The sequence below is a fragment of the Nomascus leucogenys genome, chromosome 19 (assembly GCF_006542625.1).
Source record: "Nomascus leucogenys isolate Asia chromosome 19, Asia_NLE_v1, whole genome shotgun sequence".
In the NCBI taxonomy this organism is placed as follows: domain Eukaryota; kingdom Metazoa; phylum Chordata; class Mammalia; order Primates; family Hylobatidae; genus Nomascus; species Nomascus leucogenys.
In genome coordinates this window covers 39513422-39526520 of record NC_044399.1, presented here as the reverse complement: position 1 = coordinate 39526520, position 13099 = coordinate 39513422, and the positions used below count along the sequence as shown (strand labels likewise).

The 13099-nt window shown below is 42.9% G+C and overlaps 1 protein-coding gene across 1 annotated transcript in view; it reads right to left on the bottom strand.

Moving 5' to 3' along the window:
* Positions 1-6579: 6579 nt before the first annotated feature.
* Positions 6580-13099, bottom strand: part of LOC105738624 — a 153231-nt gene continuing 146711 nt past the window's right edge. The window contains exon 5 of the mRNA XM_012501423.2: positions 6580-6990. Within this exon, the coding sequence (XP_012356877.2) occupies positions 6871-6990 (120 nt within the window). The 3' untranslated portion in view covers positions 6580-6870. The remainder of the gene's footprint in view (positions 6991-13099) is intronic.

The window sequence follows — 13099 nt, the reverse complement described above, 5'->3', positions numbered from 1 at the left end:
CATCCTGTCCATAAACACTTCAATGGCTCTCCCTAGGTCTTCAGAAATGTTTCTTCTCAATACAGCCTTTATCCTGAACGCTTGCTCTCAGCACTCAATTCTTCATGCCATCTCTGTGTAGCTCCTTCAGTTCTTCCCCAAGGTGTCCTATTTGGGGGTGTAAAAAGTGAGCACTGGATCAAACTGGAATATGGATAATATCATAAAGCCCACTGGGAAGCGGCAGGTGAAAGGTTGAGATGGGCAGGGCCTGGACAAAAGAAAAGCATGGACCCTCAGCCAGCAGGATGCAATTTTAACTGCCTTTGGCAGAGAGGCCACATCTTCCCACAGCCCCCACTCTCACCTTCACACTCGCTGCTGCTGCTGCGGGTGTTGCTGCTGCTTTGTGCCGCCTTTCTGGGAGGCAGAGAAGCCTTGGAAAGAACAGGAGCTTTGCTTTATTTTAAGAGTTCAATACTTGGTCTCCTTAGGGAGACCCCAAGGTCAGGAGAGAAAAAGAGTGACCGCCATTGCCTCAGTTCCCCATTCCAATATTCATACAAACCCATAAGACTATTATTTTGACTATTTGTACTCATGTTAATTTTCTCTTGTGTTCAAGTTTATTTGAATATATTTTGTCTTATATACAGCCATACCACCCTGAATGCACCCAATCTTGTCTGAATATATTTGGTCTAAGTTTACTGTGTCTCTTAGTAGTAAATAAAACTGGAATAATTTTACTTGCCAGTGATTCTTAGTTAACTTTATCATATTAAAACTTTTAATTGTGACCAAAAGGTCTCCTTCAGCAGCATCCTTCTGTGTCAAGTGAAATTATCTCCAGCAAGCCCTGCGTTCTATTTCCCCTCCCCAGCAAGCACCTCATGGGCTGTGCTGTTTTCTGTCTCCGAGTCACTTGACATTGTATAGGGGACCCCACGTTGCACAGGGACTACTCAGGAAGTAGAGATTTGCATCCACATCACCACCAACTAGCTCTGTCATCTGGAATAAGCCCCGCATAGCCTCTCTGGGCCTCAGATGGCAAGTGTGTCACATGATCTCTTGATTTAAAGGAGATTAGTAAAGTCCCTTTGGATAGTAAGAACCAGCATAATACTAACTTTTCTTGCTGTCACTTAACAATATGAATTGGTTTTGTTTAAGAACCAGGGGCTCGTTGGATTAAATTTAGAAAATTGGCCTGCCTGCGGTCTTTCTCTCTCTGCCTCTCTCTCTCTCTCTCACCCTCACTAAAAGCAGCATATGCATGCTGCTAGGAATCCTTTCCCTCAAATTATAGATCGGTTGAGTGGGAAGAGATTTCAGAGGTCATTTAGTGCAACCCTCTAATGAGGAAATTAAGACCCTAAAGTTGGGGTGATTTGCCCAAGATCCTGCATAGTTGGAGAGTCAGATCTAGAACCCATTTCCCTGGCTCCAATCTGGTCTCCTGTATCATATGCATGACTGACTCCCATTGCTACCCTCTTTAAAATTCTGCTGATTCTCTAACCCAGCCATAGCAATTGCAGTAACTCCCATCTTCCACCCTTATCACCTCTTCTTGTGTGTTTTTATTATTTTGTTGTTGTTGTTTCTTGAGACAGAGTCTTACTCCAGTTGCCCGGGCTGGAGTGCAATGGCATAATCTTGGAGCTTGGTTCACTGTATCCTTGACCTCCTGGGCTCAGATGATTCTCCCACCTCAGCCTCCTGAGTAGCTGGGACTACAGGAGTGCAATACCACGTCTGGCTAATTTTTTGTATTTTTAGTAGAGACGGGGTTTCGCCATGTGGTACAGCCTGATCTCAAACTTCTGAGTTCAGGCGATCTGCCTCTGCCTCCTAAAATGCTGGGATTACAGGTGTGAGCCACTGTGCCCAGGCTGTGTGCATTTTTAATCACTTCTCATTATGCTAATAGTAACTAACTTTTTCAAACAGTATATCCGCTATGTTGTTGGAACTGTGCTAAGCATTTTACATTTAGTGTCACATTGAATCCCCATGTCACTTATAGGGTCAGTTCTGCAACCATTCAAGTTTACAGGTGGAGTAGCTAAGGCATAAAGGATTTACATAATTTGCCCAAAGTCACACAGCTAGTAGGTCTCAGATTTCTAACTCGTTTCTGCCTGAATCCCAGACTCAAACAGTGTGCTTTTCTGCTTGGGAGTACTTGTTTTCATTCACTCATTCATTAATCACAGGTTCTTCAGTACCTGCTAGTGCCCAACACTGAACTAGGCACTAGGAGAACAAAGAAATAAATAGAGGCCAGGTGCGGTGGCTCACACCTGTAATCCCAGCACTTTGGGAGACTGAGGCAGGTGGATCACTTGAGGTCAGGAATTCGAAACCAGCCTGCCCAATATGGTGAAACGCTGTCTCTGCTAAAAATACAAAAATTAGCCAGACATGGTGGTGTGCACCTGTAGTCCCAGCTACTTGGGAGGCTGAGACAGGAGAATCACTTGAACCCAGGAGGAGGAGGTTGCAGTGAACGAGATCAAGCCACTGCACTCCAGCCTGGGCAACAGAGTAAGACTCTGTCTCAAAATAAATAAATATCCTTTCTAACTGGAGATACAAAAATCCATGAAGTAGCTAGAATATAATTCAAGGCAACATGTGTGATATAGAAATTCCAAGTAGTTCTTTTTGATATCTAAAACTTTTATACTAAAAACTTTCTGAAGGCAAGATTTAAACCTGTGGTTTCTAGGCCAGGCGCAGTGGCTCACGTCTATAATCCCGCCACTTTGGGAGGCTGAGGCGGGCGGATCACCTGAGGTCAGGAGTTCGAGACCAGTGTGGCCAATGTGGTGAAACCCTGTCTCTACTAAAAATACAAAAAATTAGCCAGGCATGGTGGCCCGTGCCTGTAATCCCAGCTACTCGGGAGACTGAGGCAGGAGAATCGCTTGAACCCAGGAGGCAGAGGTTGCAGTGAGCCGAGATCGTGCCACTGCACTCAGGCCTGGACGACAGAGTGAGACTTTGTCTCAAAAAAAAAAAAAAAAAGAAATCTGTGGTTTCTAGAATATAATGGGCTGCAGACAGAAATAATTCTTGTCAGATAGAAAATAGAGATTGGAGTTGAGAAAGCAGGTTTACCGCTGAGAGGCAAACTAAAGTCATGGGTTCATGTGGAATTTGCAGATCCCACTAAAATTGTGTTAACAAACAATCAGCCATAAGAAAAGTTGAATACTTACTATATGCTAGCTACCATGATGGGCGCCTGGAAGACAGAAAGACAAGGAAGACAACCAGAGTATCCAGCCCAGTCAGAAGTAAAGCAAGGTTGGGGTGCGTATAATATCTTATTGTGAATGTGATCACAAGTGGCTGAGCTTTAGGATTGTCTGAAGCATCTTGGAAAAGAGAATTATTTTCCATTGGGAGGTAGAAAATGACAAACTGAGATATTCTAGGAGTTTAAGAAGAGGAGACACAGTTTAGGGTTTGAAGTGAGCACATGAAAGTAGGCCTGGCAGCCCTCCAGTCTTTTCTTCCTCCTCTACGTCAAGGGGCAGGTTCCCTTAAGATTGGAGTTTGATTTACTTTAATTGTACTAGTCTAGACCAACTCATTCCTGAGGCTGCTACACACTTATGAGTGAATCATTTAACTATTTGTATTTCATTGCTAGACTTTGGAATTTATTGAGTCAACTTAAAATCTTAAAAACAATACATTTGGTCGGTTTGGCCTGTGGCCCAGTTTAGTTTGAACAGAGATATCCACATCTCTTCATTGGAGATTGCTTCACAGTTACTGAATTATGGAGTGAACATAATACTGTCATTAACAGTACAAAATTATTTCTTCCAATAATGATGTTGGCTATTGACTTCCTCTCCACTAGAACTTTGTATCCTTCATTCTGAAGTTTTATAATGCAGTAAAATAAAAGAAACAGTAACAACAACAAACAGAGTTTCCTGAAGAGAGGTAGAATATTAATTCTTCAGACAGTTAGCTTTTGTAGCTCTTTAGACATTAGTTTTAATACATTAAAACATGCCAACTAGCCTTGAGGGAGTTAAAATGGATGGCCTCCCAAGGTTCTTCCCAGCCCCAGCATTCTGAGATATTTCACCTAGGTATCGATCCCTTTTTCAGTGATTTCACTTGTACAGTATGCCTTTATTCCAGTAAGCACTGGGCTGTGAACGTTACACAATCCTTTTGCAAAAGGATTGAAGTTGAACAGGTTTTTACAATATGGCAGGCTCCTGAAGGGCTATCTTCCTGGAGGTTCCAGCCCAACCGGGAAGCTGCCTCTTTTTATACCAGTCTGTGCTATGTAGTTTTATAAATTGAAAATGGAAAATTTCCCCCCTGACTTTGAGGGCAGTATATTTGTAGTTCTGTGGTATGTGATGATCTAATACCCTGAAAGCCTGTTACCATGTGACAAAAGCTGAAGTCAATTATGATTCCCCATCAGTGACCCACAGCATCTCTCATGCTTTTCTCTGCAGTCTATTTTGAAGAGCAGACACTGTAACATTTTTAAAGGGAACCAGAATTATTATTCCAATGATAAACTGCTACACAGACAGACATTCTTTTATGATTCATTGAAGTGCAGGTCTTAAGAGGTTATGCATTCTGTCTCAGTGTTTATTAAAGAGAGTGAAGACAAATAGATCAGAGAACAAATCAAACGTTGCACATCATAGATGCCAAGCACAACAGAATAATCCTCCAATATTAATATATAGGCTACATAATCCCACTGTGCAAAAACATGTTTTATTCAGGAAAACAACAAATCAAGTAATCTCTCTATAGAAAGCCATTTACACCTCATTTGGAAATTGAATTCATAATCTTTAATAAAGCCTGTTTATACCAAAGATGAAGGAGTTTCAAATAAATAAAACAAAACACAATGATAAATTAGCTTCCTAGCCTTTATATGTTTATTACATTGTAATCATTCAAACCCACTGAAGTCAAATTTGTTTTACCAATGTCATAAATTCAATCCAATGAGCTCCTCATTCTTACACAAAACCAATTTATATTGTTAAGTGACAGCAAGAAAAATTAATATTGTGCTGGTTCTTACTATCCAAAGGGACTTTACTAAATGTAAATAATAGGATTTTACCATCCAGAAATCTATTATTCAAATGTAAATTCTTAGCACATATTCTGATACCCTTAAAATGGCTATGAAATAAAAAGCTGCCGGGCACGGTGGCTCACGCTTGCAATCCCAGCACTCTGGGAGGCCGAGGCGGGCGGATCACGAGGTCAGGAGATGGAGACCACGGTGAAACTCCGTCTCTACTAAAAATACAAAAAAATTAGCCCGGCGTAGTGGCGGGCGCCTGTAGTCCCAGCTACTGGGAGAGGCTGAGGCAGGAGAATGGCGTGAACCCGGGAGGCGGAGCTTGCAGTGAGCCGAGATCGCGCCACTGCACTCCAGCCTGGGCGACAGAGCAAGACTCCGTCTCAAAAAAAAAGAAAAAAAGAAATAAAAAGCTGACCCTAGGGAACATGTCATACCCAACATGTTAAATGGGATGCCCGGGGCCTTGGTTAGAAAATAAAGAGCCATGCTAGAATTGTATTGAAAAATCATGATGACAAAGCGCTTTCCATTTAAAAATCACAGTTCATCAACATCATCGAATCAATGGCTGGAAATGAATGGAGAGGTGGTCTCATTCTGCTCTCTGCTTGGCACCCAGCTTTGGATAATGCATTCACATCACTAGCTACAAATCAGGCCGAGAGACTCTGCTCAGCAAATTCCCTAGGATAGCAGGGTTTCTCCTCGGCAGAGGCCCAAGCTGGGCTGAAGCCTCCCTGCTGCTGCCTGCTGCAGACCTTCCTCCCCTGATCCACTCTCAGCCTCTGGGATGCCGGCTGTCCCAGGAAATCCAAAATGCTTTCCCTTGTAGGAGCTTGAACACATGGAATCTTTCTCAACACCAGGGCTGCAAAGGCCTTAAAACATTTACTCCTCCCAAGTCTGCCTTATTAAACGATGTGAGATATTTTTCTTAAGTGGGATTCTCTGATGGAAGTTGCTGTTTGAAAGGAGACCTGTGGCCATGTGGGGCAAGTCTGAGATAGGCTCTATTTAAGCTGGGCACTTCACGTCATTCCACTCTGCCTTGTTTTCATTTGAGGGAAGGGAGGGATGATGATTCCTCTCGGGGGAATGTGGGAGGAAAGGTAAACAGTGCACGTGAACTGCCAAGAGCTGCCTAGAACCAAGAAAGGCACATTCTCTCCTTCCCATTCATGGGGCAAATATTTACCAAGCCAGGACTCTGCATAGCGTTGCATGTAGCTGGGTAATGGCTTCACAGGACCCAGAGTTTTAGGACTATGGAGGCTCCCTGTTTTCACCTAGTTAAGCTTGTATGGGGAATGGGGAAAAAAGTATTTCATAGACAGGCAGACCTGGTTTAAATCCTATGGCACCACTTAATAGCTGTTGCCTTTGAGGGAGTTACTTGGCTTCTCTGGGCTTCAGTTTCCTCGCCTGTACTGTACAGGATAATAGCATCTATCTTGGAGTGTTGCTGTAAGAATGAGAGTTAGTGCATGTCAAGTGTCTAGTTCAGGGCCTGGCACTGAGTCAACACATTTTCTACCATCCTGCCCTCACTGTCTGCCCCCTGCCCTCCCAGACCCGTTATCGAAGGGTCTGGATGCATCCAGCAGTGCAGCCCTTAGTCACTCTCCTCTCTTGGGCAAGCCTTACTTCCATGTCAGAGTTGCCAGGTCTTTGAGAGCAGGAGCTATATGCTGCTCAGCTCTGCATTCGCCCCAGGACCAGCCGCACCTCCACGGTGGGCGGTGCTGGCAAGACTTCTTGCTCGAGAAATGGAGAAGCCAGTCTCTCTTTCACTCTTTCTTCCTCTCTCTTTCCTTCTCTGTTGCCTTCTCTGCTGCAGCCAGGCCTGCAGCCAGAAAAAGCCCAGATCTCCTGCCATTGTTTCCTGCAGGCTCCACACTCCTGAGCAGCTGAGGAGGGGAGAAGACCAAGGCTGTTAACAGGGGGTGCTTCTTTAGCTTCCTGAGCCAGCCCACATTCCCGGAGGGGAAGCTTTTGGGGGGATGAGGGAAGGGGAGAGGCTATATATCCAGGAGATCTGAGAGAGTGCCAAGCCACTCCTGAGTCTGTTTCCTCCCCCAACATTAAATCAACACAGTGTCCCCAAATTCACAGCACCCCTCCTCCTTCTGGGTGAGATTAAGGGAGTTAAGTGCCTTTACTGAGCACTACTGTAGCCTAGGCACTATGCATGAGGATTTACAGTTCGGCTTAGTTCATCCTCAAAACAAAGGGATATAGAGGACATCTTATTAGCTCTGTTTTACAAATGAGGAAACCGAGACTAAGAGAGGTTGAATCGCTCCCCCAAGCTACAGCCAGAAAGTACCTTGGCTGGGATTTGAGGGCCCCAGGCTGTCTGACTCTAGAGCCCACCCCCTCAGCTTCAGCAGGCTGCCTCCCTCCCCGCCACCTGCTAGGGAGGCAGCTGACTCACGGCTTTTGATTCATTCAGTTCTCTTCTGCATTAACATTGCTTCAGCCTAATGAACAAATATTGCATTATGCATTTCTCACTTTGCAAACATCTACGTGAGGCTGCTTGCCTGCAAGCCCAAAAAAATCACTGCATTTTCAGGTGACATCTTGACAGGCTGGCTTGTGGGTAGGTTAAAAAAAGAATCATAGAATGTTAGAGCCCTTAGAGATGGTCCTAAATCAGAGATTCTTAGGCTAGGGTTCAAAGACAAACCTCAGGGAAGTCTTCAAAGCCCTGAATTTGTACATACATGTATTTTTCGTAGGATAAAAGTTCAGTACTTTCATCAGATTCTCAGGAAGGTTTGAAGTCCCAAGGGATAAAAGCTGTCCACAGTTTATCCGAGCAAGGGTCTCATATTCCCAGGCATGCTGCTGCCATTGTTGCATGAGCCAGCACAATTTGTGATAGAGAAAACCCTGAGCTCAATGCCAGAAGCAGAATCTGAGCTCTGAATCTTCTGGCAAACATTTTAAAGACTCATGAATTATTAAAACGGCTAATTAAGTCAACCTTCACCAGAGAATATTTGCTTTTCCCCCTCATCATTGAGCTCACTGTGAAACTTTACTTCACTCCATGGTTTGCTTAAGCACAGGTCAATTCCTTTCATTCCTTCTTTGCTGGTCTCAGAAAGAGAGCTTTGAGTGGCCTGCTGTGTTGTACAGTAGCAGCCTGCTGTACCTCAGTGTACACAGCTGGGAGGCTCTGAACCCATTTTCTCTTCTCTGCCATCTGTGATTCGGCTCCATGCAGCCTATCGCCCACCTTAGGCCCACACTCTTTATTCCGCCAAGTCACTGTCCTCAGTGGCTCACATCCGCCATGCCTGTTCCTACAGCTCCCCCTCCTACCAGGATCACCCTCCCCTCTAGCATGCTGTAATTGGCCTTGAACCAAAAAATATGCCACGATCATCAAGTCAACCTAGCCCTCTATTTTGCAGTGCATTAACCAGGTCTCTTTTTCTCCCTTCCCTCCACAACTAAATCCTACTTTCAAGACCCCTCTTCCATTCTACCTCCTTTGTGAAATCTCATTGTTTCATCTATTTTGATTTTATCTATTTTCAACTAGATTATAAGCTCCTCAAGGGCAAGAACTTATTTTCCATTCTTCTAATGTATTTACCAATAGCTTATGTACCAAGCTAGATGTCATACAAAAATTGTGTTAATCAAAATGTAGGCTTTTCTCCACCCTGCCTCATCCCTAATCTTTGAAATTGGCCACTTGCCAGGAGGGTCCGTTGCAAAATGAAAATGTAGGGCCCTAGCTGGGGCAAGAAACTCAATCTCCTCCTTCCCATAGGCTCACTGTCCCAACCCAGGGTCAATAGGTGATTCCTTAAGAGACTACAGCTTCCATGCCAGGATGCAGCAGGTACTTGAATAAGGGATGGGTGAGAGGGCTCCATCAAGTCACCAGCCAAATGCACTGTGACACTGCCAGCCCAGGACAGGGATCACTGCTACCTTGCTCTACCCTGACGTGCCAGGGGGTGCATACCCAACCTTCCCCATGCCTGTGCCCAGGCCCCTGCCAGGAATAGAGGGCAACAGTGGAACACAGGCACCCCCCACTAATGCAACCTAGCTGTCACCCCAGGTGGAGAGTGACAGCAATCACGGGGCTAGGGTAGGGAAGGGGAGGCCAGGTGGGGAAGGGAGGCTGGGTGCGGCCTGGTACGCCAGGAAACAGAGGGCAGACTTTCAGTAACCCATCGTGGGGAGATGAGAAGTCCTAGGAAACCAGGATGGCAGGATAGCCAAGGTTTCAAGTCCCCAGGCACATGCTTCATTGTTCCATTGAGCTTCACTTACTGAACACAAACTCAAAGATAAAATTACTAAGAATTTGAAGATGGCAACGCAGAGCACTAAATGTCAAGTGTTGCATCAGTGGGGATTGGCTTGTGTTCCACTATTGCCCTCTGTGGGCCCCTTTTTAGTGTGGAGCCCTGTGTGACTGCATTGGTCACAGGCCCATGATGCTGGCCCTGCTTTCCAATCTGTTTCCTGAAATCTTTGGCATAAGTCTACCTGTAAAAATACAGAAGAACAGTGAGTAATTCACTTAGGGAATCACAGAGCTACTCTAATTGCGATGAGTATCACTGTTTGTCTTTTCTATACTTATATGGACACAAGAACTCATGACTCGGAAATATACCTGTAAGGGGATGAATAAAATTGACTAGTAATATTAATATTGTAATAATAATATTATTTAATATTCAGCAATCAGATATACAGCTTTGGTAGAAAATTCTGTTTTTTTTTTTAAGTTAGCCACACCTATCTCTCCTTTCCCCACTGAAGTCATTCTCCTTCTTATCTTCCACAAAACTCAATAATCTTTAATGTTTGTCAGAATAGAAATGGTTAAAACAAATTTTACTCAATTCCTATTAGGCCTCAAACAGAAGATTAATGCAGCATCACACTTTGGTTTTAAACCCAGTGTTAACCACTGTAAGCTGTGTACTATTTTTCTCTCCCTCGCATCTTTAATTCATGACTGTAGCTGTATATTTATCCTAAAAAGATTTTTAAAAGGTTGATTGATCCAACTGGCACTGGCCTGGATTGGATCCCATGATGGATAATGTTTTCTTTTTTCTTGAAACACAAGTAAGCAGTCCCTTTCCTCAACAGCTGAAGTCTTGATAGAGTGTGGTAGCCCTCAAGAGCTGAATTTCTGATCATGGCTGGGGCAAGACCTGCTGCCTATTTGCACTGATGACATCTGGGAAAGAGAACTGGATGCTCAGTTGACTCTGAATTTCTCTTTTTTCTTTTAAGCATCCTCAGACTTTGGCTGGATATGTATGCCTTGTCTAGCACCCAGCTGCTAGGTTAACATCTGTGCACTGCTAATTAGTTGGGCAGTTTTGTAGCCCACAGGAGTAAGCTGCACTGCCTAATAAATGTAACAGAACAAGAGTCTAAGAATGGAAATGAGCTGCAGGGGATGTTGGATGGTTTTGCATATTGGTGTCCAAATCCTGGGAACAAGGTCCTTCATGGTTGCTAGTTCCTACTCATCTGCAAGCATTTCCAGGGACAGAGCTGGTTTTATTTATCTCTTGGTGTCTACTACATAGTTGGCACTCACTAAATACTTAATGAATTGATACAGCTCTGCCTTCCTTCTTTCTGTCCCTCTCACCTCCAAATTCTTCCCCTGGAATTAATATTACTATCACTGGCTACGTCTTCGTTAGGAATTTTTCCTGTAAGTTTAGTTACCTGGTCTGGTGAAGCAACAACACTTTTTTTGGCATGCTTTCTGGACCAATGAGATTCCAATAGATTGCTTCTTTTCTGGACTTCCATACCACAGAAGCAACTTTGAACCCAGGGTTCCCTGGAGAAATGACAGGTGACTCCTTTCCTTACTAGCTCAAGAGTTCACTGATAGGATCTATTAAACTTTTTTCTGTGGGTTGTTTCTCTAGAGGTGAGGAATTAAATTATAGACCCAAACCCTCATTAAGCCAATATTCATTTTCCTCTTTTTTCATGGAAATCAGTAATAAATCTTGATTTGCCTCCTTACTCAGTCCCTCAGCTAATAAAATCAAGGCGTTTCCTGAAATTAGATTAAATAATTTGACTCTCTTCTTTCTAGAAGTTTTAGAGCTCTCACTGACCTTTCTTGAAGAACCAGAAATTATCTTATTTTTTCTTTCAGTGGCCTGTGAATATCCTGTCATTCAAAAAGCAAAAGTAAGAAGAAGGGGTAAGATAAAAAAGGGAGGAAAACTGAGAGTTTCCACTAACTAGTGGTGTGGTTCCAGACTCTTTTGGAGCCTCAGTTTCCTTTTTGTGAAATTCAGGACTCAGATGAAAAAGCTTTCTTTAAATGTCCTTTTTTGGCTCTGAAAGTCTAGGTATCTCAGTGGGATACAGGCTCCATAGATAGACTGTAATTCACCAGGTTTAAGGAAATTGTTTTCTTTGTGATAGAGCAATTTTTTTCTCTTTCTTCCTCTTTTTCTTTTTCTTTAATAGAACAGAACAAAATGAGCTCAGATCATAAGTTCGGCTGATTTCTTTCTAAACCACAGGATTCATTTTCTGAAATTGCTGTCTTTTCCTTCAAAAGCCTTCTTCAGCCTTGTCAGCCAGCTCTATCACTTTTATATTAGATCTCTGTGAAATAAGGAAGCCTTTTAGAGTAGGCTTGGAATGTGCAACAACAGGGCACAGGTGTGGCTGAAGAGGGCCTCTGTATGAACCCCCAGGAAGCCAAATTGGCTTCCCCTCCATCATTTCCTAAAATCTAGAACCCTATCCAGAATCTGAATGCACAAAATGCTGTTTGTCAATCAACCCATGGATAATTATTTTTCAAGTGACTATTAAGTGCATGAAACTCTTGATCCCTTATATTTATAACCCAATAATTATACAGGCCTCACTTTTCAAAATCAGAGAAAACTTTGTTATTGAGATTTAAAGGCGACATTTTCCTAAAAGGAGATCATCTCAGAAAACTATAGAGATTAAGACTTTTCAGTAGTCAGATTAGGTCTGAGTTCTAGCCCTTCCATTTACTAGAGGGGTAAGCTTTCAGTTCCCTAAGCGTCAGTTCCTCCTATATAAAATGGAGATAATAAATAATACCCCCCTCATAAGGTAGGGCAAGGAGTCACTAAAATAAATTATGAAAAGGGCTTGGCATAGTGTCCAGCACGTAGTAAGAGTGCTCAATAGGTTCAATTATTATTTATCATGATATGGCATTAATAATACATAAGATAAGAGACCTTTGTTGGACCCAATCTGTGGCCTCAGGCATCATATACCCTTGTGGATTTCTCTTGGACCCCTAAAGCAAAGTTAAAGTTGGAAAATGCTAGTATGTTCCAGTCATTGAAAGTAATGGTCAGGCACAGAAAGACAAACATCATATGTTCTCACATATTTATGGGAGCTATAAATTAAAATAAATGAACTTGTGGAGACAGAGAGCAGAAGCATGGTTACCAGAGGCTGGAAGGGGTAGCTGGGGGTCAAGGGGAAGTGGAGATGGTTAATGAGTATAAAATAGAAAGAATGAATAAAGACCTACTGTTTGCTAGCACAACAGGTTGACTATAGTCAAGAATAATTTAATTGTACGTTTTAAAGTCACCAAAAGATTATAATCGGATTGTCTGTAACATAAAGGATAAATGCTTGAGGGGATGGATACCCTGCTTACCCTGATGTGATTATTACATATTGCATGCCTGTATCAAAGTATCTCATGTACCCTGTAAATATATACACCTACTATGTACCCACCAAAATAAAAAATAAAAATTTAAAAAGAAAGTAAGTAATGGTAAATTTCTTTGAAATACCTCAAAATATATTTTAACGTAAAAATTGCTTTCTTCAGGGAAAGAGAGAATAAAATAACTTAAACAACTAAGAGAATTAAGAAGTTCTTTTTTTTTTTTTTGAGACGGAGTCTCGCTCTGTCGCCCAGGCTGGAGTGCAGTGGCGCGATCTCAGCTCACTGCAAGCTCTGCCTCCCGGGTTCACGCC